Here is a 25601-nt window from a genome sequence, read left to right on the forward strand (position 1 = left end):
AATTTACTTTTTAATCAAACTAAAAATTTAATAAACAAAGCCCTGAGGATGAAGGTAAGAAAATGTCTCGTACACTCTGGAAACATAACAGCAGGTTAGTCTACTAGCCTGCTTCTGGTTTCACATAAAGTTTCCTATGTTGTTTGGAGCAGGATTAAACTGGATATATGTGTATTTTACAGTGGACCAAACATATTCCATAGTAACAGATGCATGATAATGTTCCTGAGGTTGATAAATCTGGACTGAAGTGTAGTCTATAAGGGGTCAGATACATATAGCTTTTCTTGTCATGGTAGCCATGGAATGAACAGTATATTTGTGAAGTTTACAGTTGAAGGAACACATTTCATAAAACAGATGAAAAATAAGCAGGAATATTACACATCCGTTTCTATAGAATGGGTTTATTCCACTGTAAAATGCACCTGTATGTGTCACAATTGCAGGAGATTTCATAATTTTATAGGAGCTTTTGCAGCTTTACATATTGTTCATTCTTGGTCTACCAATTATAGTAGACTTTATGTTTTATTATTTTTACATTTCACCCATTAATTGTAATGTTCATTCCCTTCCTTCCATTCTTATTTTAGGCTCTCGCACCTAAGAGCCATCTGCCTTTTTTAATCTGTGGAGAGTCAGCCTGCTTGTCTGCCTCTCTCCCTGTACAAACTGTAGTGCAATATAAACAGAATTTCTGGACTGACTATTTTTGTTCCCCTGGACGGACCTAGATGAATAGTGTTGCATGGGAGTGAAAGGACTTTGGTTCCCTTTAAAGTGCTTCCATCACTCCAAAAATCTCTTAAGTAAATGTGCCTTTACATCACTGAACACACTTTCTAAACACGTACCTATGCCATGCGCCACAGCCCAGTATGATCAGGAAACCTACTTTAAAAAAAGTCCTGCACTATTTGTAAATGTGGGGCAGCTAGTCATCTGGAAGTTGTGGCTGGGGCATGTAGTCACGTCCCCTGTGTGTGCCAGCGCTGTAATCAAGCCCCCCTCTGGGCGAGATTCACAACATTGCGCACAGCAAGATACAACGCTGCAGTACTGCACTTGTCCACTGTAATCAGGAGATCAGAGCGCCAATGAATTAGAACACCGCATCCTACAACTTATGGCTGATACAGCACTGGCACAAACAGGGGACCGTGACTACATTCCCCAGACACAACCCCCAGATGACTAGTTGGCCTGCATTTACATATAGTGCTGGACTTTTTCAAAGTAAGTTTTCTGATCATACTGGGCAGAGCGTAGGTATATGTTTAGGAAGTTTGCTTGGTGATGTACCAGCACGTTTACTTAGCGCTATATCGATTTTTGGAGCCATTGGTTCCCTTTTAAGGGGGGCATGGTACACATGCTTAACGAGTGACTAGAGTGGATACAGGGAGGCGTTTGTACAGAATGTAATGTACAATGCTTGGCAGTTTTCCCAAGATAAGAGATGTGGGAGTAGTCTAATCATATACTTGTCACACAGATCTATGAGCTACTATTACATTTACATATATAGCTTGTTAGCATCTCCTAACAATGAAATCAAGATGCAGGGACTAATCTCCTGTGCACATTGTTCGCTTTTTTTTTTTTTTGCCTGAAACTTAAACTTGTGTGACGACTCTGCTCTAAATGATCATAGATAAGAGATTTCATGTGTGAATCTGGTAATGATGTGGTTTTCACACATTCTGCACTTATTATATACATATGTAGTCATAAAATACTTTCTGCTGCCATTGCTTTGTTCATTCTGTAAAAAGTTCCTGGAAAGAAAGTGAACATGATGTTTTTCTAAACTTAAATTCACAATAACTTTCTGAGAACCAGTGTGTATTATAGCGCTGAATGGCTTCACCATTTTAACTTTGGCTTTTGAAAGAAACCTATGTATTACTGAAAAGTATGTCTATGAATGAATGGAAAGTTATACTTTCTTCTTTCAAATTGATTGGTTAAGGCACAGTTCATTCTAGTGGTGTCACAATACCAGAATTTTCTTACATTTTTTTTTTCATATGAAAAAGACATTAAGCATAAACTTTGTCAAAAAGTTAAAGACAAGTACACAACAGAAAAATGAACTCCTTGAGTCGATTCGGGAGAGAGGCCCACCACAGGAGCCTTCATTGTGGGGCCCAAGCTCAACCTGAAATAAAGTGCTTACACAGTATACACTTCCAGAGCCCAACCGCCCCACCACCACCACCACCACCACCACCAAATATATAAACATATTACCTTAGGTCTAGAAAGTTACTACGGACATGTATGATCTATAGCACGTATACAACAAACAATAAATAAAACACCAAACGAGGAAATGGAAAGACAAAAAGAAGAGACCAAGGAGACACAAGGGAAGGTCCACAGACCCCTGAAAGAGGAAAGCAGACCATGTTCAAGAGGGAACATCTCATTATCAGGAAAATAACGAAGAAAAACGGTGGTGTGAAACTCGACGAATGCTTAGCTCAGAAGGGCTGCAAAATCTCAAGAGCTTTCAAAAAGAATCCAGGGAGACCATACCTACAGGAATTTTTCTATACAATCCTGCCCCTCGTCTACCAACGCCTCAGCTTATTAAATGGCTTTGAGCTCTTTGTGCCCTTAAGACAGGAAAGGTGTTACTGCCAACTCTCACCGCCGAGGTAATACCATCCTTGCAGCGGCCAGCAGATGCCTCAGCATGCCCTTCTTCTAAATTGCCAGGGTCCCCAGCAAGAGATAGAGCAAGTCCACTTGGGGCTTGTGTGGCAGGGCACCCCCATCAAATGTGCTGCATCTTACCCTCCTTGGCATTGCTCCTCCAACATCTATCTGACACCTCTGTATACATTTGGTCTAAAAGTTTAGGACACCTGTTCTACGAAGAATGAAAGTACAAAGAAAAGAAAAGGTCACACTTAGGTCCCTTTCCCATGCCAAAAAGAAGGAACTACATCTGCATTGCACAGAGAAAGCAGCATAGAGGACAGTGTCCATGGACACCCCCCTCAGAGACCAATACCCAGTTGTACCAATACCAACTTTAGTATTTTGGTATTGCTGTTGTATAGCTTAACATAGTGTCGAAAAACAGGGAATCTGATATCGAACTAATTTTAAGCACCTAGTATCGCTATTTTGGTGCATTGTGTATCACTAGTTCATTTGTTTTTTTTGTTTTTTTTTTACCCCTTTTGTCTATCATATGTTTTGGGGACATATCCCTGCATATACGTACAAGGAGCATCTGTTTTACAGAGAAAGGTGTCCTCCAGCTTCTAAAGTGTAATGTTTTTAAAATTTAACTTTTTTCTCAAAGCATTTTAAGAAAAATTCCAATAAAGACTGAATTTTAGAAGCTGGAAAACACCTTTCTTTTTGTACATCTGTGTAGTGCAGGCATCAGCTATAAGGACTGGCTGGTTAATTATCTATTAAATTGATGCAATAATGGTCTATGGATGCCACTCTATGGCATCCATCATCGGCACCCACGTCAAGTTATTCATTATGCACATCAAGTTATTATTACATCTATTTAACACACATGACATGAAAATCTATGGAAAAGCTTATGTATAAGTTAAATGGATGCAAATGATTGATGCCATACAGTGCTATCCATCACACATAGATTAGTATGACATCTGTTTTACCGGTGCATTGTTTCACATGATCCCACAGAGGGCTTGTTAAAGTCTATTCCATATTTTGCAGTATACGGACACATTAGGTTAAAGTGTACATCGGTTTAAGGTGTTTACATGAATAGACCAGCGTCGGCGTGGGAATGCCGGTGAATTCCTGGGCATCGGTCTAGCCCACCCGTTACCAGTGTGATGAAACCCCCTCTGACAGGGCTCTATTAGAATCAAGTGTTTTACTTGCGATATACCTGATGGTACATTCTCTTTAATAACCCTATAGACATTAACACATTCACTGGGTGCTTTTCCAGTGTGCATTCTAAATGTAGATGGGAATTATGATGTAAACCGTTCCTTATATACTTCTGCTTTGTATATTTCTTCTTTAAGGCCATGTTCAGACTCTGTATAACAGCGGCTGTTCTGTGCCGCGGCCATGTCACAGAATGGCTGTCTGTGAAGGTAACCCCAACAGTTACTGCAGTACTGACCGGATGAACATGACTTTTAAAATGGCTTTCGAGCACATTCAGGTGTGTCTGCGTTCCAATTAACCATAAAGTGCCTGAGCCGCACTTTACATTGTTTGCACAGTCTATTTTGTGCGGCCTCTATTCAGTGGATTGCGGCCGCATTTAATGCCGGTGGTAGTGTATACATTGTGTGCGATCAGCCGCTGTGATTAAACAACGGCTGTTATTGCAAACCTGCTGCACAGGCCATTGTTTAATCAAAAAATAGTGTGTGAACAAAGCCTAAGATATTTTCATTCATACAGTGATTTTTATAAACATACTGTATAACTGGAGGACCTATTTAATAATCATGTACAGTAATCTGTTGGCAGGCAGTATTTATACACATGCCAAGGATGATGCATGCATTCAGATAGTGCCTGTGCTGTAATGATATAAACCTAGATAACCTGTTTGATAACCTGTTGCCTTTGGTTAAGACCCGCCAGGCATCCACTTTGTTGGGACGCTCATGCTCAGTTCAGTCGCAGTCATCTGATCTGTCCAATTAGTACTGGCAGTTGGTTTTCACTTCACATGCAACAACATACTTTAATAATGAATAACAAGAAACATGCCAAGATTTGTGCACGTCACATGTAAGGACTGCCCCAAACAAAGTTGGAGTTATGTTGCATGGACACACAGGCTTTAACCAAACACAGATAAAAATATGACAGATCTGTTTTATAGTTCAGACCTTTTGGGGGATCTAAAATCCAGGTGCAAGATCCAGAATGCCTCCTGTTCACAGAGGACTTGGAATAGTAGAACTGTACCTGCACTGCTTGCTCTGTTGTTCCCAGTGCTATGTGTCTCTAAACAGCGTTACCAGATACTGTATCCGAGGCTTTCCTTCTCTGGCATCTAGTATTGCCGATTACAGATACACATCACTCAGAGCAAGGAGGGGCAATGCAACTGTGCTGTGCCTGTACTGTCAGCTATTGTGTACATTAATACATTGATAAGATATAAGAATTTTTCAATAAACTCATGCTTTGATACATAGATCTAGGGGACAGATCTAGGAGATGCCAATGTTAAACATAAGCTCAATTTGAGGAACACACGGAGTTAATTCAGATTTTCTTTAGATTCTACCTACAGATTTGCACCAGTAGAATCAACAATCTACAAAAAAAAAATTGTGTTTATTTTGCCACACAGATCTTGATTTCTGGTGCACATCCTTTGAATCCACAGTGTCATTTTTTGGTGCAGATTTTCAGTACAGATTTCAACTCCTTCAATGTACATGGGGAAAAATTGAACCGCAAGTTACCACTTGTCTAATTCTATTGCATTGATATTTCTTTCTATTTTGTAGGTATCTAGTCACTAATCTAATGGGAGCAGACCTAAATAACATTGTGAAGTGCCAGAAGCTTACAGATGATCATATCCAGTTCCTTATATATCAGTTGCTTCGTGGACTTAAGGTAATTTATTTTTTACTCTACAAAACTACCAACCGCATTGCTGCCATTCCCCAATTAGCATGCAGTTGCAGCTGATGCTGGAAGATCTCATTGCCTGGAACTTTCCAGTGTGAGACGTATCAACGGCAATGCAATTTTACGGCGTCAGCTGTGACTGCATGCTGATTCCGTAATAGCACCATAGTGACAAGTACCCTTAAGGGTCAGACTTGGTCATGGCATTCTGTGTTTTTACACTTCTGTAATTGAAAGAGTGTTTCTATTCTTAATACAAACATTAATAATCCTTTCCTAACTACCTACAAAACAAGATGGCCCTTATACCCAGACAAGCAAGGTATCAGAGATGTTAGAGGGGACAGAGAATGGACTATAAAGGGGTTTAATAAGATTAGAACAGTGTCACATCTGTCCAAATGTAGTGTCTGGTTTTGCAGCTCAGACCTATCAATTTAAATTGAACTTGCAGTACCAGAAACCAGAGCTGCAATGCCTGACGAAGTTCCTGTTGGGACGTATAGGATATTATGGGTCCCCACAAGTTGCTCCTCTCCCTCCTAACTTGGTGATATGCATTTTTACTAATTGCTGGTATTCTTTGATTGCACTGTTTTTTTGTACATTTATTTTGCAGTGTATTCACCACTTACATAGCACACATAGCATCACATAGATTTTTGATTAGTTCATTCTTTCTAATTTTTTGTTATCTATTATTGTGAGGGATTGTTGAGCTATATTTCTTGACCGTGTTGCTGACCTGGGAGACCCTGGACATTGTATGGGTCTCACTTGTTTTCCCCTTTTGGGAATTTTAATTGTTTTTAAGGTGTGTAGGGATCTTTTTTTTTTTTTTTTGTTTTTTTTTCCCTTGCCATTGTCGTCCTTTTGTATATGCTTTGTTACATTCAATAAACTTATAACTTTTGTATCCTATTATCCTTTTTTTGGTGTGCTCCTTCTGCATGACCTACCCCTGTTCTCTTTTGTTAGTAGTGTTTGCATATTGGTTTGTCTTAGGAAGCACCCTCTTTTGCTATGTTATATATATATATATATATATATATATATATATATATATATATTGTTTGGTTATGAAGGCCCCCTTTTCTCCGTTTGCTTGCAATGCCAGATAAGGGTCAAGGATATAAATGAACGAACTCTGAGCTTACTTAGGTTTGTCTAAATCCCAGGAAGCTGAAGAAGTTGGATGCAGTCCTAAGGGTACATGGAAAGCATCAATACAGCCATAGGCTGTATCCGTGTTTCCCAGGACTCATTATGGCTGCATCCATCTTCAGCTACGGGTAATCAAGTGCTGCTCGCTGTGGTTTGGATAAGGTTTGCTTATCTCTAGTCAAGGACAATAGTGGCTCTGTTTCTGGAAGAAAATACAGACCCTTTTATCTTATCTCAGACTATCTGTCTAAAGTTAATGTATTGCCAAGATTATTATTTTTTTTTAATTTTTTTTTTACTGATTAGAGTCAGATACTTAAAAAAAATGTAATGTTTTTTATTTTCTGTTTAGTAATTTATAATAATGCAGTTGTTTTTCCTGAGCTGTTTATAACAGTATTTACAAGGATTCTTTATAGCAAGCATATTACACCATGTAAATATACAGCAATGGGCAGGAGCTGTCCTGTTGACATAAATAGAAAGGTGTCTGGGCTCTGTGGGCTCTAAAAGAGTCATTCCGCAAGAAGCTGCAAACATAATCTTTTGTCGCCTCTATCTACTGGTGTCACCTATTACTGTAATTTTGTACAGATCACTTTCCAGCAGCTTCCTCCTTATCACAGACAAAACAGGAAGACTTAGAACAGCCTTTTTTTAGGCTCTGTGGTGAATATTAACATTACAAGATTTCAGGATCATTTTAAAATGCACATCATAAAATGCAAAGTTAGAAAAAACATAACCAAAATATTAAATAAATATTTTACTTTTTTTGGATGTTTGGAACTGTCCTACAAAACTATAATGGCAAGATTTGCTTGTTTTCTGCAATTGGTAAATACTGATAAAAAATGAGCCCAAATACTAACCAAAATTCAGTGTGCAAATCATATCAAGCCCTCTGCCCCAATTACCTTCTTTTGACACTTAGCGCAGGCCTCCCTGCCCTTCATGTACGTGGTCATATGGCATGACTGCTGAGGTGGAGGACATTTGTGGGGCAGTGTGATGGGTGAGTAATTTAGTTTTTCTTACCCTGATCCTAGCTTGTACTACAAAATTTTACACTAATGGAGAATAACCAAAAATGTTATAATTGAAGGTTTGCTCTTTTTTTTTTTTTAATATATTTTGTATAAATATATTATGGGGAATTATACAAAAAAAGTACACTTGAAAAGCAAAAGACCACACACAAGAGTCAGAAGTGCCTCTTTAACATGACAATAGTGCTAGCTACAGTGGTTATATTAATAAATGTCTGTATACCACCTGTAAGCAGATAAAAGCAGAAACGTTTTATTGAGTATTCAATGCTCTTGCATTACTTATAGACAATGCTAGTGCAACTAAACCACCCATTTCACAGTGTATTATTGTTTTATCGCTTTTCATAATGCACAGTTGGATCCCATGTGCATAAAAATTTCTATCAATCCTTTTTCTTTGTTGCTCATAAATACGTCTTTTATACTCCTTGTTTTTCTTCCTTTATTTTTTTTTCCCCCCAGTAGAAAGCTGTAAAGATGACAACCACTCGGCAACCTTTCCTGCCTACCCTTACACAAAAACTCAGCTAGTTAAAATGCAGGTTCTCTTAGGTGTAAGTTTCAGACTATGTTAAAGGGATTCTGTCATCGTGAAACTTCCCCCTCCCCCCCCAATCCATTCCTAAAGTAATCTGTAAATAGGATATAAGATGCCAATCTGTAATTTTTATCTTTCTGTAATCTGTAATTTTGAAATTGCAGATTCAGAATGAGCTTTGTTTAATCTGTCTAATGAAAATTTTAGTTTCGGGGGTGTTTTGTGGCGGTCTCTTAGGAATTGCACAAACAGCAGTTTTATGAAAGGATAGATAGGATAGAATTGCTGTTATCTGACTGCAGACTAAGTCAAGTTACTACAAAGTTTTTATTGTAGTCTGACACATCTCCGGCCTTCTCATTGGTTTAAGATGCTGTTTGCTCCTCCCCCTTCAGAAGTACCGCCTGGCTACTGTTTAGAAACACAAGTCTATCACAGGCTCTGGAGAGGGCAAAGTAAATAAAGCACAGAAACTTGGTGTGTAAATCGGCTTTATACTGTTCTATGCATTCAATATAAAGAAAATGTTTCTTAAACATAACTTCTTAACATATAAGAAAGTCCAGGGGCCCACTTTCTCAAATGACAGCTGTACTGTTCTGCTGTACTAGTGCAGCAAATAGTGAGTCCTCAATGATTAGTTCAAAAAGCATATGTGGCAATAACAAAATAATAACAAAAAAAAGTTTAGCATTATATATGTCTGCCAATAAATAAAGGTTTTCAATTTGTCTCTACAGTATATCCACTCTGCAGGAATCATCCACAGAGTAAGTACTCCTTATCTGTACACCTTTGATTTCCAGTTACTGGTAAACCAGTCAGCATCATAATGTAAATGACCGCTGTTTGCTTCAGTTTTTAAGTCAAATGTGCAACGTCCTGAAAACTATTGGTAAATGAAAACAGGGCTGTCTGTTACATCCAATGACTTTCTATAGGTGCGCGTTGGATGGTTGTGTTCTGTCACGGGGTGGGGATTGTTTTTCTTCATGGAACACCAGGCCATTCAGATATGGGTTTTTCATGTACCATAACCCTTATGTAAAAACCTTATATTCATGTCCATTTTATTTTTTTTTAAAACTTTTTTTCAGGACTTGAAACCCAGCAATCTAGCTGTAAATGAAGATTGTGAATTAAGGGTAAGCGTGAAGTAGAGTTGGTCTTTAACCCCTTCAAGACCGAGCCTATTTGCACCTAAAAGACCAGGCTCATTTTTCAAAATCTGACCTGTCTCACTTTATGCGCTTATAGCTCAGTGATGCTTTAACGTATGCTAGCGATTCTGAGATTGTTTTTTCGTCACATATGGCACTTTATATTAGTGGCAAAATTTGGTCACTACTTTGTGTGTTTTTTGTGAAAAACATCAAAATATCATGAAAAATTGAAAAAATTAGCATTTTATGAACTTTGAAATTCTCTGCTTCTAAAAAAAGAAAGTTGTATTAAATAAATTAGTAACTAAGTCACATTACCAATATGTCCTCTTTATTCTGGCTTCATTTCATAAACATATTTTACTTTTTTAGGGTGTTACGGGGGTTAGAAATGTATCAGCAAATTACCACATTTTCGTGAAAGTTTCCAAAACTGATTTTTTTTAGGGACCAGTTCTTATTTTAAGTTGATTTAGGAGGTTTGTATACTGGAAACCCCCATAAGTGACCCCATTTTGGAAACTAGACACCTTAAAGAATTAATCTAGGGGTATAATGAGCATTTTAACCCTACAGGGGCTGGAGGAAAGTATTCACCATTAGGCTGTAAAAAAATGAAAAATTAAAATTTTCCAATAATATATACATTTAGATTAAAGTTTCTCATTTTCAAAAGGAACATGAGAGAAAAAGCACCCCAAAATTTGTAACACATGTTCTCTTGAGTACTACGGTACCCCATATGTGGGCGTAAACCACTGCATGGGCACACAGCGGGGCTCAGAAGGGAAGGAGCGCCAATTAGCTTTTCCATTGCAGATTTTGCTGAAGAAGTTTCCGAGCGCCAGGTGCATTTGCAGTGCCCCTGTAGTGTCAGCAGAGAGAAAAAACCCCATAAGTCACCCCATTTTGGAAAGTACACCCCTCAAAGAATTCATCTTGGGGTAGGATGAGCAATTTGACCCCACAGGTGTTAGAGGAAAGTATTCAAAATTAGACAGTAAAAATGAAAAACTCAAATTTTTTCCAATAATATGTTCCTTTAGTTTGAAATTTTTCAATTTCACGAGGAACAAGAGAAAAAAAGTACCCCAAAATTTGTAACGCAGGTTCTCATGAGTACAACGGTACCTCATATGTGAGCATAAACCACTGCATGGGCACACAGCGGGGCTCAGAAGGGAAGGAGCGGCAATTAGCTTTTTCAATGCAGATTTTGCTGAAGAAGTTTCTGAGCGCCAGGTGTGTTTGCAGAGCCCCTGTAGTGCCAGCGGAGTAAAATCTCGCCATAAGTCACCCCATTTTGGAAAGTGCACCCCTCAAAGAATTCATTTTGGGGTGTGGTGAGCATTTTGACCCCACAGGTATTAGAGGAAAGTATTCAAAAGTAGACAGTAAAAATGAAAAACTCAAATTTTCCCAATAATATGTTCGTTTAGTTTGAAATTTCTCAATTTCACGAGGAATAAGAGAAAAAAAGTACCCCAAAATTTGTAACGCAGGTTCTCCTGAGTAAAAAGGTACCTCATATGTCGGTATAAACCACTGTATGGGCACACAGCGGGGCTCAGAAGGGAAGGAGCGCCAATTAGCTTTTTCAATGCAGATTTTGCTGAAGAAGTTTCTGAGCGCCAGGTGGGTTTGCAGAGCCCCTGTAGTGCCAGCGGAGTAAAATCTCGCCATAAGTCACCCCATTTTGGAAAGTGCACCCCTCAAAGAATTCATCTTGGTGTGTGGTGAGCATTTTGACCCCACAGGTATTAGAGGAAAGTATTCAAAAGTAGACAGTAAAAATGAAAAACTCGAATTTTTCCAATAATATGTTCCTTTAGTTGGAAATTTCTCAATTTCACGAGGAATAAGAGAAAAAAAGTACCCCAAAATTTGTAACGCAGGTTCTCCTGAGTAAAAAGGTACCTCATATGTCGGTATAAACCACTGTATGGGCACACAGCGGGGCTCAGAAGGGAAGGAGCGCCAATTAGCTTTTTCAATGCAGATTTTGCTGAAGAAGTTTCTGAGCGCCAGGTGGGTTTGCAGAGCCCCTGTAGTGCCAGCGGAGTAAAATCTCGCCATAAGTCACCCCATTTTGGAAAGTGCACCCCTCAAAGAATTCATCTTGGTGTGTGGTGAGCATTTTGACCCCACAGGTATTAGAGGAAAGTATTCAAAAGTAGACAGTAAAAATGAAAAACTCGAATTTTTCCAATAATATGTTCCTTTAGTTGGAAATTTCTCAATTTCACGAGGAACAGGAGAGAAAATTCACCCCAAAATCTGTAACGCAGGTTCTCCTGAGTAGAACGGTACCCCATATGTGGGCATAAACCACTGTATGGGCACACAGCCGGGCTCAGAAGGGAAGGAGCGCCAATTAGCATTTTCTCTGCAGATTTTTCTGAAGAAATTTCTGAGCACCAGGTGCATTTGCAGCGCCCCTGTAGTGTCTACAGAATAGAATCCCCCCAAAAATCACCCCATTTCGGAAAGTACACCCCTCAAAGAATTCATATTGGGGTAGGATGAGCATTTTGGCCCCACAGGTATTAGAGGAAAGTATTCAAAATTGGCCAGTAAAAATGAAAAACTTGAATTTTTCCAATAATATGTTGGTTTAGTTTGAAATTTCTAAATTTCACAAGGAACAGGATAAAAAATGTACCCCAAAATCTGTAACGCAGGTTCTCCTGAGTACAACGGTACCCCATATGTGGGCATAAACCACTGTATGGGCACACAGCAGGGCTCAGAAGGGAAGGAGCGCCAATTTGCTGGAGCAAAACCGCAGCTAGTAACAGTTATTAGAATAGCGCAGTTACTAAAATACAATAAAAAAAATTAGATTACAGGTAATGTGGGGTGGTTACGGGTAATCTGGGGTGGTTCTGGGTAATCTAGAAGTGGTTTCGGGCAGTCTGAGGTGGTTACGGGCAGTCTGGGGTGGTTACGGGCAGTCTGGGGTGGTTACGGGCAGTCTGGGGTGGTAATGGGCAGTCTGGGGTGGTTACGGGCAGTCTGGGGTGGTTACGGGTAATCTGGGGTGGTTATGGATAATCTGGGGTGGATACGGTCAACATGGGGTGGTCACAGGCAACCTGCTGTGGTTACGGCAACCTGGGGTGGTTACAGGCAACCTGGGGTGGTTACAGGCAACCTGGGGTGGTTACAGGCAACCTGGGGTGGTTAGAGGCAACCTGGGGTGGTTAGAGGCAACCTGGGGTGGTTAGAGGCAACCTGGGGTGGTTATGGGCAACGTGGGGTGAATACGGACAACCTGCTGTGGTTACAGACAATCTGATATGGTTACAGGCAACCTGCTGTGGTTACGGACAATCTGGGGTGGTTGCGGACAATCTGGGGTGGTTACAGGCAACCTGCTGTGGTTACAGGCAACCTGCTGTGGTTACGGATAAACTGAAGTGCTAATAGGTAATCTGAGGTGGGTACCTGTAATCTGGCGTGGTTACGGGCAATCAGGAGGGGGTCACTGGCAATTTGGGGTGGTTAGAGGCAAGGTGCGGTGTTCAGAGGCAAGGTGCGGTGGTCAGATGCAAGGTGCGGTGGTCATAGGCGATGTGCGGTGGTCATAGGCGACGTGCGGTGGTCATAGGCGACGTGCGGTGGTCAGAGGCGACGTGCGGTGGTCAGAGGCGACGTGCGGTGGTCAGAGGCGACGTGCGGTGGTCAGAGGCGACGTGCGGTGGTCAGAGGCGACGTGCGGTGGTCAGAGGCGACGTGCGGTGGTTGCGTGCAATCTGGGGGGTTACATGTAATCTGGCATGATTACAGGCAATCTGGGGTGGTTCTGCCCAACCTGCGGTGGTTATGCCCAACCTGCGGTGGTTAGGGGCAACCTGGAGGGGTTACAGACAATCTAGAATTGTTACGGATAGAGTGAAGTGCTTATAGCTAATCTGGGGTGGTTACATGTAATTTGGGGTGGTTACAGGCAATCTGGGGTGATTACGGACAATCTGGAGGGGGTCACTGGCAACGTGCGGTGGTTACGGGCAACGTGCGGTGGTTACGGGCAACGTGCGGTGGTTATGGGCAACGTGCGGTGGTTACGGGCAACGTGCGGTGGTTACGGGTAATCTGGGGGGTTACGTGCAATCTGACGTGATTACGGACAACCTGGGGTGGTTACGGGCAACGTGCGGTGGTTACGGGCAACCTGCGGTGGTTACGGGTAATCTGGGGGGGGGGTTAGGGGTAATTTGGGAGTAAACTGTAATTATTACTATAATAAAAAGTGTGTGTTTTATTTTTTTGTATGTTTGTCACTTTTTGTACTTTATACATTAATTTTCACTGTATTACTATGATTACTGTGATATTTTCTATCACAGTAATCATAGTTCAGTGACAGAGACCAAATTGGTCTCTGTCACTTTAAATTTTCAGAGCTGGCTGCTTCTGGCGCGCATGCGCACATCAGAAGCAGTCAGGACTTCGAGGAGGAAGGAGCTCCGTGGGTTCCGGTGAGTATATGGGGAAGGGGGGTGACTGGGGGACGGGGGTGACAGGGGGGGTGGGGGGGCGACTTGGGGGGTGGGGGGACATCACTTTTTATCCCCTGTCACCAATCATTCATGGTGACAGGGGATAAAAAGTGCCGGCGGCACATGGCACAAGCGATCAGCGGTATATAGTATATACCGCTGATCGCTTGTACCGGGACCCCACAGGGGGGGTCCCGATGACTGCCCCATGCTCTCCGCTACCTCCGGTGGCGGAGAGCATGGGGCTTTCATTCATTTTTCTTGCTTGATCACTGTGAACAGACATTAGTCTGTTCACAGTGATCGCGGCGGCCATCTTGGATCCGATGGCCGCCGCGGGAGGGGGGGTTAGTGACTGGGGCACTAGGGGGCTGATCTGGGGTCTGATTTTTACTTATTTCATCTCCCCCCACCGTGGATTCACGGTGGGGGGAGATGAAATACAGCGGCGGCACCGGCCCATTAGTGACCGCCGTTTCGGCGGTCACTAAGGGGTTAATGGGGGTCAGCTGCGGAATCGCAGCTGATCCTCATTATCTCCGGTGCTGTACACAGATGAGAGCAGGATCGCTGTCTCTGCAGCGATCCCGTTCTCATCACAAAGCCCCTGTCAGTCAGGAACGTATATGTACATTCCTACTGCACGGGGCATGTGCAATAGGAACGTATATATACAGATGGCTGACGTGAAGGGGTTAAAATATCATCATTTTAATGTGAGTCTACATTAGCTGATTTTATTTCTCTGTCTTACAGATTTTAGATTTTGGTCTGGCAAGACAGACAGACGATGAAATGACTGGATACGTAGCAACTAGATGGTATCGTGCTCCAGAAATAATGTTAAATTGGATGCACTACAACCAAACAGGTAAAGGAAAAAAAATTACTAAATCAATTTGACTGCTTTTGTGCTAAAAGGGGATGGTCACTTTATAGTAAAACTATTCAGTGTACAGGATCATGTGGTCATGCGCTGTCCTCGGTGCCCTTCATAGGCGCATACAGGCTCAGTTGTGGACACTGGGGGGCGGGACATGGTCACATGCTCCTCCATGTCAGCCATTTTATGGACAGATTCGCCACAGAGCAGGGCAGCACAGCCTGGAGGAAGGGAGTATGATTTTTAGCTCTGAGGTACACAGGGAGCTGCTGTCAGTAAGTGCAGTGAGTACAGATACTAATACTGTACACTCGATCATTTTACTATAAAGTGGCCAACCCCTTTTAAGCTGTAGTATCAAAAATGTAATGCTAGCATTGAGCATACATGTGATCCTAAAGCTCAGGCTACCACAGCACTCATGCCCACTTGTTCTTTCACTCTTTCACATTCAGCCATATTTTATTATGTGAATGGAATGAGCTGCAGTTCTAGGTACATCTGCTGGTACGACTGCTCCTTCATTGTGTTTGGAGGGAAGAGGAGTTTGTTTCAGACATCTGACCCCTGTTAAAATTTATTTACAACCATTTATTGAATATAAGGCCAGACTAGATGGTACTGGTGGTCATTTTCTGCAGAAAAATTTGTATGGAATTTTATCCCTAGAACTATTTAAAAAAAATTCCCAGGTAATGTTTACATCTGATAAGTAGTTTACATTCACATTATACACAGCATACCAATGCAGGGTCTGTCGAATTAAATGGACTGAACTGAGGGACATTTTACACAGGCCGATTTGTCTGCAACGAGCGTTCCTAGAATTGCTCATTTAAGCTTGTACAAAAGTGCCAACGATCAGCCAATGTGCAGGAAAATGCCTGCTCGTCGGTTGATCACATATTTTGTGCTGAAGTAAATTTTAAAATTATGGGTCACACATCTCTGTGTGAACTGAAGATTTACCGCTGATAATGATGAATGTTAATGGTCTCATAATTGATGCAGCAATCGTTTGCGCAAACCGGCTGTGCAATTTATTGTGCCTTGTAAAAATGCTGCACTGAACGGCAGGTTTGGCCAAAGATCGGGTTGTGTAAAAGGACCCGTTGTCTACTAGTGACTATTTGGTTTGTTTCCAGGTATAGGCTATGTTCACACAGAGTGTTTTTGCTCAGTATTTTACAACCGAGACCAGGAGTGGTTTGAAAACTCAGAGAGGCTATGTTCACACATTGTTGAAATTGAGTGGATCGCCGCCGTTTAATGCCAAATAATTGCCGTTATTTGCCATTAAATGACGGCCATCTACTCAATTTTAACAGTGTGTGAACATAGCCTCTATGTGTTTTCAAACCACTCCTGGTCTTGGTTGCAAAATACTGTGTAGGAACATAGCCTTTCCTTTATGACATGTTCTTTGTTTATAGTCTGTTCCTGGCTTTGGCTTCAAAAATCTGTCAGATAAATCTCTGTTAAAATCCACCATTAGTCTCTATAGTCAAAAGATGGCAGCTCTTCTGTTGCTGTTTTCATGTCTTATGGATAAGATGCATTTTTATATGACACAATAAAAGTGAAGTTTTAATTAGAAGGATTACTGTTCTTGCTTGAAGGGAATCTGTCAGCTCCCGGGCCCTAACTAAGGTGCTGGCAGTGTGCTGTAATTGGCAGTCCCTTAGTATGCATAGTGACTTTTGGTAAATTTCCGTGCAATAGATTTTGCATTTCACGTCTCCTACTGTACTGAAGAGGCAAAGAGGAGTTGTTTGTGCCACACTCTGACCGCCTCACCACTCCTTCCCCTCCCTCTTCTTCATGAATAATCAATGATGCCTGACCTGCTGACTCAACTGTCAGCCAGTGTCTCTTATTGCAGATCAGTCCTCTGTAGGTTCAAATCCCCTGATGGACATGAAATAGAGGACTTTGGTTTTTTTTCTCATTATTGTATCATTGTTTAGGCTATGTTCACACACAGTATTTTTGGTCATTTTTTTTGCAACCAAAACCAGGAGTGGATTGAAAACACAAAAAGGCTATGTGTCAAACACTGTTTAAATTAAATGGATGGCAGCCACTTAACAGCAAATAATTACAGTTATTTTAAAACAACCGATATTTGCTATTAAATGACAGACATACACTCAACAGTGTTTCTATAGCCTTTCTATGTTTTAAATCCACTCCTGGTCCAGGTCTCTAGACGTTGAGTTACCCCTAGACCACAGCTCCACAACTATGTCTAAGTGTTTCTTTTAGACATAACCTGCTTACAGAGGGCTGATCTGCAAACAGAGACACTGGCTGACAGCTAAGTGAGCAGGAGGCCGGGCAGCATTGATTATTTACGAAGAGAAGGGAGAAGAAAGGAGTAAAGAGGTGTGGCACAAACAACTCCTCTTTGCCTCTTTAGTACAGTAGGAGATGTGAGATTGTGCAAAATCCACTGCACTGAAAATTACCAAAAGTAACGATGCTCACTAGGGGACTGCCAGCTAGAGCACACAGTCCTGGCCTGGGAGTTGACAGATTCCCTTTAACTTTTTTGTTCTTATAAGACTACCCATCTGCTGGCCCTTAAAGTAACACTGTCACCCCTTTTTTGCATTTTGACTGCTCTCTACAGGTGTAAAGGGTAAATTTTACAGCTTTCATTACTTATTTTATATTATACGTCATTGTGCTTGTTCTGGTAAAAAGTGGTTTTTATTATCTGTGGATTGGGATATGTGGGTGGGGTTTCGCGGTCTAAGCACCACATTGCCCCACCCCCTCAACAGCCATTGGAAGGGCCAGCCTAAACGTCTAGGCCTTTGCGGGGATGATGTCACGGATGAGGGTGGGGCTAAGTGGCGCTAGGGGCAGGGCGATGTGGCACTTAAACTGCGAGGCCCCGCCCACATATCCCAATCCACAGATAATAAAAACCCCTTTTTACCAGAACAAGCACCATGACGTATAATATAAAATAAGTAAGGAAAGCTGTAAAATTTACCCTTTACACCTGTGGAGAGCAGTCAAAATGCAAAAAGGGGGTGACAGTGTCACTTTAACAGATTACCCTGTGTGTGTAAAAGGACCCTTTAGAATAAAATTTTAGAAAAATTTGTGAACTCCTTCTCAGGTGCTTCTTTATGATGGAATTGGGCTTTGTTCACCTTTTAATATTTTGTATTTTTTATGCTTTTCTATTATATTTTTATATTTTTTTTTTTCAGTTGACATTTGGTCAGTTGGATGCATTATGGCTGAGCTGTTGAAAGGCAAAGCTCTATTTCCAGGAAATGACTGTATCCTTCTATTACTAATATCCGTTATCCAAGAGGGCACTGTATAACATTGTAACTTGTAGAAATACAAGGCACTTTACAATGTATATGGCAATATGAATTCAAATATAGTTTAATAGTGAAAATGTCATTTAACATTACAATGGTCACTGTGTTATTAGTAATGTACAATTTTAAAACAATATATTTTACCATGTGATCATTTATTTAATGAAAGCTAAGCCAGAATGTAGAAGTAGTGTGTGAAAAATGTATTACACCTTTTAGTTCTTTCATAGAAATAAGGAGGGTAAGTTGCCGCAAGGTGCTGTATATCAGATTGATTAATGATAATCAGCAAGTGTGACACCCCCTCTCCCCTCTATAAAAGCAATGTTTTGGCAGTTGATTAGTGTGTAGCGTCAGCAGTGATCAACTGCTAATGTTTGTCTATATGGAAAGGGTTATTGGGTCATTTCCATACATTTTTTAAGCCCCTCATTTTACGAGACCCGCTGCGGATCCCTGCCCTGTGCATTCTGCGGGCAGACAAACTCGCAGCAGGACGGACATCCCACTGCGAGTTTGTCAGCAGCCCGCCCCTTTAACCCCCGGCCGTCGGAGCGTATACATCACCAAGTCCCGCTCGGCCAATCAGTGCGCTGCCCTGCTGCAGCGCACTAGTTGGCTGAGCGGGACATGAATACGCCGGGAGCCCTGAAGCAAGCCGGAGCCGGGACCCAGTGACATATACGCTCCGGCGGCCAGGAGTTAACGGGGCGGGCTGCTGACAAACTCGCAGCTGCATGTCCATCCTGCTGCAAGTTTGTCTGCCCATAGAGTGTACAGGCCTGGGATCCGCAGGCAGACGCCTGCTGCGGATCCGCCCAGTGTGTTTGTACCCTAAGAAAGATTATTCACAGCTGGAAAACAATCCAGCTAATTCACCCCTAGGACTTGCACTGCTCAAACAAATTGCAAACAACCCAGGAGCTACATTTCAGAATCTACAGGCCTCAGGTATCATGTTTATGACTGTACATTTGGCTTGTTTGGAAGGGTTGCCAGGAGAAAGCCTTTTCTTTGTAGAAACATTATGGCAGCATAGTGTAAGTTTGTAAAGTGGCATATGAACAAACTGCAAGGCTACTAGAACGTTGTCCTTTAGACAGATGAGACAAGTATGGAGGAGTTTGGCCATAATGCCCAGGGCCAGATTTGATGAGAACCAACACAACATATCAGCAAAAACACCTTAGGCTGCATTCCCACATTCCATGATCCTGACGGATCACGGACGTGGCGTGCATGTACCGGAGTCCCCTCGGAGCGGGGGAGACTGTATTCAAAAGCGCCGCGCTGTAATGAATCAGCTGCGCGGTGCTGTTACTACAGTGCGGCGCTTATGAATACAGTCTCCCCCGCTCCCAGCATCTAATTACAGATGCTGTCCGGGCGCGGGGGGACACCGATACATGCATTCCACGTCCGTGATCCGTCACGGAACGTGGGAATGCAGCCTTATAGTGGTAGAGAGTTAATGATTGTTTTGCAGCCACAGGATCTGGACACTTTATAGTCATTGAGTCCTTTGTATAGCAGAGTCTTCTAGAGTCAAAAGTGAGGCCACCCATCCAACAGGTGAGCTTTGCAGACCACGGTGGTTACGCGACAAGAAAATTTAAAGCACAATGGCGGAAAAAGAAGAGAATTAAGGTGTTACAATGTCCCAAAGTCCAGTCCCAACACAATTAAAATGCTGTAACTTAAAAGAGGTTGTGCAAGTAGTAGCAGGAACCATTCTGCAGCTATTGGACATCACATGTGGGTGTGACTTTCGCTCACATGTGATGAAGTAACACCTGCCCCTTCTGATTTTGGAAGTATACCTGGGAAGAAAGGAAATAAGCTAAAGCAACATTGTAAGGAAGATTTGGCCAAATTGATGTAAAAAGGCTTATAGTCATACAGAAAACTATTACTTCAATTTATTGCTGCTGACAGTGGGTCTTCAAGCTATTCATTCCTGGGGAGTTCTTCATTTCGGTTAGTGTTTTCCTAAATATCTTTAGATATTGACCAATTGAAGAGGATAATGGAAGTTGTTGGCACACCTAATTCTGAATTTCTTATGAAAATTTCATCCGAGCATGTGAGTTCTCTGCTTTCTTCTATTCATAAGTTCATCAAACTTTATAGTATGTACCAAAGTATTATTTCATTATTGGCAAATGTCATTCATCTGACAATTACATTTCCTGCACTCTAACCTGTGTTCAACTATGGTGGTGTGTCTCAATATTTCTATGAAGGGAAGGACTACTATTATGTCCATTATTATAATGATTATTTAACGACTGGCCATGTCGGTGGTCTGAAAAATGTGGTGTGTGTAAATAGACCTTTTCCTAAAAACAATAAGAAATACAGCAGGCAAAACAAGCACGGGAAATTAGAATAGAAAAAAGTGCAAACGCGTTTCTGCTCAAGTAATAATGGCAATTTTATTTTTCATAATCCATAATGTTTTTTTTTTGTTTTATAAATAGGCTAGGAGGTATATTGAATCCTTGCCACACATGCCACAACAGGATCTGAATGAGGTATTTCGAGGTGCCAACCCTCTAGGTATGCGTCTATTCTGCAATATTCTGTGACTGTTATACTTAGAAAAGGGAATACAATAACTATGTTTTTATTATACACTAGGTAATAATTTTTGCCATTAATAAAGCATAACCGATATGACACCACTGGGCATGTAATATATAATGTCAGTGCTGAACAGGAATTGCATTTGCCCAAGTTCTTTTTTCCTCTGAATAATCTTAATATTTTCTGTGATCCAAATACTTTTTTCTACTGGAAGCAGTATGATTTTGACAAGGTGTCTATCTTTTTAGCAATTGATCTTCTGAAGCGGATGCTGATTTTAGACAGTGATAAACGGATTGCAGCCACTGAAGCCCTTGCACATCCTTACTTCGAGCAGTATCATGATCCAGAAGATGAGCCTGAGGCTGAGCCCTATGATGAATCTGCAGAAAATAAAGAACGCACAATTGATGAATGGAAAGGTAGAGGGCTGTTTGTGTGTGTGTGCGTGTATGTGTGTAATAAGTGTGAATAATTAAAGCCTTCATATGTATTCAGTCCTGTAAATATTGGAGTTAAAACATAGACAGGTTGTATTTTGTACATCTTCGCCCTAGATCCTGAGATTTCAGGAGCCCAATGTTTACTATGGTTGCATCTGTTTAAAAAAAGGTCTAGGCAACAGCAGAACATAAAATAGCTTAAAAGAACCTGTCAGCACTTTCTTGTTGCCTGAACCACGAACCATTGGGGCAGTCCCCAGTGGCTTTTGCCTGCCACATCAACCTTGACTGATAGATCTCTCCCTATACCTAAATAAGTAGAGATCTATCAGTTTAAGCTAGCAAGGCAGGTAGGAGTAACCAGATTACTAATACAGTGACTTTTGGTTCAGGCAGCAGGAAAATGGTGATGGGTCTAATTTACCAACAAAAAAGATAAATATAGCTTGTGGGAAGACGAGATTCGCTCATCTCTAGTAATAACAGATGGCTATGATTACACAGCTGCTTGCCATTAACTCCTTAAATGCAGCGACAGGATAAGTACCTGTCACAGACTGACCAGGACTGCCACATCATGACACTGGGGGCCCCAATCACTTTCCCTGATAGGTGGGAGGAGCAATACTTCTATCCTGTTGATTGGCAATCTCCTCAGAGTCTGCCTCAGGCAGACTGTATGGGAAAATTGCAGATAATACTTAAAGCGTAACAGTCATGTTTTTTTTTATTGCAGAAATCAGTAGTATAAGCGATTTTAAGAAACTCTGTAATAGGTTTCATTAGCCAAAAAAGCCTCCTTCTGTACTCAGAAGCAATCTCCCAGCCTCCCCCCCTGACTTCTTATTTGTGCATTATCAGGCAAACACGTCTTCATTACAGAGAAGCTAGTGAAGATGGGCTCTGCTCTCTCCATTGTAAGCCTATGAAGCGGGGAGGGGCTGAGGGAGATGAGGGAGCAGGAAGAGGTGACATGAAGGTCAGCTGTTTGTAGACTCTCTGGGCAGCTAAAACGCTAAATTCAGGTGTCAGAAAGGTCAGTGCTTATCTATGAACTTACTGAGAGAAGATTGCAGGGTGTTGTGCTTTGCAGAAATCTTCCGTGCTCAGTCACTCCTAACAGCCCCTCCCCTCTCCATAGCCACATAATGGAGACAGAAATCCTGCTTCATCTGATGTGAGGGGGGAGGCTGGGAGATTGCTTTTTCAGTACAGAAGGAAACTCTTTTAGTACATAAAACATATTACAGAGTTTCTTAAAATCGCTTGTACTGTTGATATTTAATGTTTTCAGAAAAATGGCCCTGAAATGACAGTTACGCTTTAACTACGCTTAACTGGCCTACGTTTTTATCTTTTGTAACTTTTTATATGCCTCATAATAAAGACAACAAAACTTTTTTTTGGACGCTGTGGATCTTCTCCTCCTTCTTACGCTTTAACTATGCAAAGTGCGTGTAAAAAAAAAAAAAAATCAATAAAAATGTAAGAATATATAAAATAAAACCTCATCCCCATTAAAAGTTTAAATTACCCCTCCTCATTATACAAATATGTAAAATATATTAGGTATTGTAGCGTGTGGAATTGTCCAATCTATTAAAATATAGCTATCGTTGCCGCACGGTGAACAGTGTAAACGAGGAAAAAAAACACCAAGATTGCAGATTTTGTAATATTTGCTTTATCACTTATAACTGAGCCATTGTTTTGTATGTATGCTGCATGACAAATGTTCCTGTTTTTTAAAGCCTTAAAACCTTTTTTTGCGTTTGTTTCTTCTCACCAGAGATTACATATGAAGAGGTTGTTAGCTTTAAGCCACCCGATATTAAAATTGATAATTTGGAAATTGAACAATAAAGAGTGCTCCTTCTTACAATGGACAATTACAGTATTGGCTTTGGCTTTTGCAATGTGAAAGGCTTCTGATGACCAAAGACAAGAGGGTCCTGGCTATTCCATCATCGTAAGCTCAGAACTGCTGACATAAATCCATCACCTTTTCATGAAAAATATCACCTAAAATCTAGCATTTTTCTATTGCTGCACACAAGCACAATTGCATGTGTTTTTTTTTTTATGTCATCTTATTAGCTTATCTGCTGTATGAAGGTCCCTTTCTTTAAAGGGAACCTGTCACCCCCCGTACCGGGGTGACAGGCTCCCGACCCCCGTTAGAGACCCCTATACTTACCTCATCCCGCCGGGTCCCGCTTCTGGATTCGGTCGGGTCCCGGAGATCTCAGCCGCTGCAGCCCGGCGCGCGCGCTGACAGATGAGTCCAACGCTCATAGAGAATGACGGAGCGCTGGACTCTCCCGTCATTCTCTATGAGCGTTGGACTCATCTCTCAGCGCGCGCACCGGGCTGCAGCGGCTGAGATCTCCGGGACCCGACCGAATCCAGAAGCGGGACCCGGCGGGATGAGGTAAGTATAGGGGTCTCTAACGGGGGGTCGGGAACCTGTCACCCCGGTACGGGGGGTGACAGGTTCCCTTTAAGGTTAGGTTATCAGATATCTGTCCAGCTCTTCCATGTTCTTATGAGAATACTTGAAACTTGTTTTTATTTATTTTCATAGCTATCCATAAGGTGGTATCCAACCTAGTTTTCTTAATGACACAACCCCTTTAAGTGTGACAGTGTTCAACTGGATTTATCCTTATTGGCGGCTTTTAGTAAGGATGGAAGCAACTTCTCTTGCCACGATTACGGATGATAAACTGAAGATCTTGAGGGGTCATCTTTGGTGCCAGCATTACAGATACTACCTTTTATTAATGTCATAACAGCCCTTGATCTTTAAGATCTTGAAGATGTAAGCTATTGCAAACAGTCAGGTTAGTTTACCATATAAGATTAGTTTAGGTTTAATGGTATGCTGGGACATACGTATATCTGTTTTGTACTACTACTGGAAAAATTACACTCTGGATTGTAGTAAGCACTTTCCCTTTTCTTTCTGTCATCTGCTGAACATTCCTCTTAACTATCCCTAGCAGTGACCTGCTCTGTCCAACACTCGTATATTTTGTGGCTGCTACTCTATTCTGAATTCACTGAAAAATGAATTTCAGATTCACTGTGGGACAAAATCTATTGTACATAATCTTGTTCTTCTGAACTTCAGTCTATAGTAATGATAGACTTCTATGAGCACCGTGATGTCTGGGTGCCCACAGATAGTTTTGACACCCTGCGTAAACTGTGGGTGAAAATTATTTTTATGCATCGCTATATCATGATACAGCACGGCATGTACATTTACAGCGACATAAATATTTTTCATGAATGTGAAAAGCAGCCTTTTAGTGTGTTCTCTGCATGATAAAATTATGTTTATTGATACTAGAAGAGGAGCTTCATCTAAAATGGCTTCACTTATCAGGTAAAAGATTACTCTTTGGATTGAGAGGATTTTTGCCAGCTTTAATAGCGGGTGCCTTCACAGGGTGGCAGGGTGCGGTTATGCCTACTAGAACTTTGTTGACTGTCTGGGAGATTAATGTGGAAAAAAAATGTTGGTAAGCCTTGTATTTGTCCTGCTGCCAATAAAATCATTCTTTTAATTATTTGTCGTCTGGTTGTTTTCCTACTCCTGATAGGGCATATTGAGGCAATGTAATTGATTAAAAAGGGGATAATAGATGTTGATATTTCATTATCTGCATTGTTAAAAAATGTATTAGTTGGTATGACTGAATGTCATGCTTACTCTTTAACCCTTAACTCTTTTTCTTTGGCGGGGGGGTTCGTTTTTACGCCGTGTCTCCTATGGAAAAACTGACATATATGTTCCTCAAGTTGTTACGATTACAACAATATGCAACATGTATAACTTTTATATTATCTGGTGGCCTGTAAAAAATTCAAACCATTGTTACCGAATATATGTTTCTTAAAATCGCTCCATTCCCAGGCTTATAACGCTTTTATCCTTTGGTCTATGGGGCTGTGTTAGGTGTCATTTTTTGCGCCGTGATGTGTTCTTTCTATCGGTACCTTGATTGCGCATATGCGACTTTTTGATCGCTTTTTATTACAATTTTTCTGGATTTGATGCGACCAAAAATGCACAATTTTGCACTTTGGCTTACGCCGTTTACCGTGAGAGATCAGGAATGTGATTAATTATTAGTTTGGGCGATTACATACGCGGCAATACCAAACAGGTTTGTTTATTTATTTATAACATGGGAAAAACTTTTATTAGAGGAGGGGGCTTTTTATTAATAACTTCACTTTTTTTTTAAACTTTTACACTTATACTAGAAGTCCCCCTTTCTGAAACTCTGTGTGCT

The 25601-nt window shown here is 41.2% G+C and overlaps 1 protein-coding gene across 1 annotated transcript in view; it reads left to right on the plus strand.

Moving 5' to 3' along the window:
* Positions 1-23420, plus strand: part of MAPK11 (mitogen-activated protein kinase 11) — a 37497-nt gene extending 14077 nt beyond the window's left edge. Inside the window, exons 4-12 of the mRNA XM_069956102.1 lie at positions 5496-5607; positions 9117-9146; positions 9474-9521; positions 14798-14912; positions 18149-18220; positions 20272-20351; positions 20749-20827; positions 21103-21276; positions 23087-23420. Of these exons, the coding sequence (XP_069812203.1) occupies positions 5496-5607; positions 9117-9146; positions 9474-9521; positions 14798-14912; positions 18149-18220; positions 20272-20351; positions 20749-20827; positions 21103-21276; positions 23087-23160 (784 nt within the window). The 3' untranslated portion in view covers positions 23161-23420. The remainder of the gene's footprint in view (positions 1-5495; positions 5608-9116; positions 9147-9473; positions 9522-14797; positions 14913-18148; positions 18221-20271; positions 20352-20748; positions 20828-21102; positions 21277-23086) is intronic.
* The last annotated feature ends 2181 nt before the right edge of the window (positions 23421-25601 follow it).

This window comes from Dendropsophus ebraccatus, chromosome 1, assembly GCF_027789765.1.
Source record: "Dendropsophus ebraccatus isolate aDenEbr1 chromosome 1, aDenEbr1.pat, whole genome shotgun sequence".
NCBI classification, from domain to species: domain Eukaryota; kingdom Metazoa; phylum Chordata; class Amphibia; order Anura; family Hylidae; genus Dendropsophus; species Dendropsophus ebraccatus.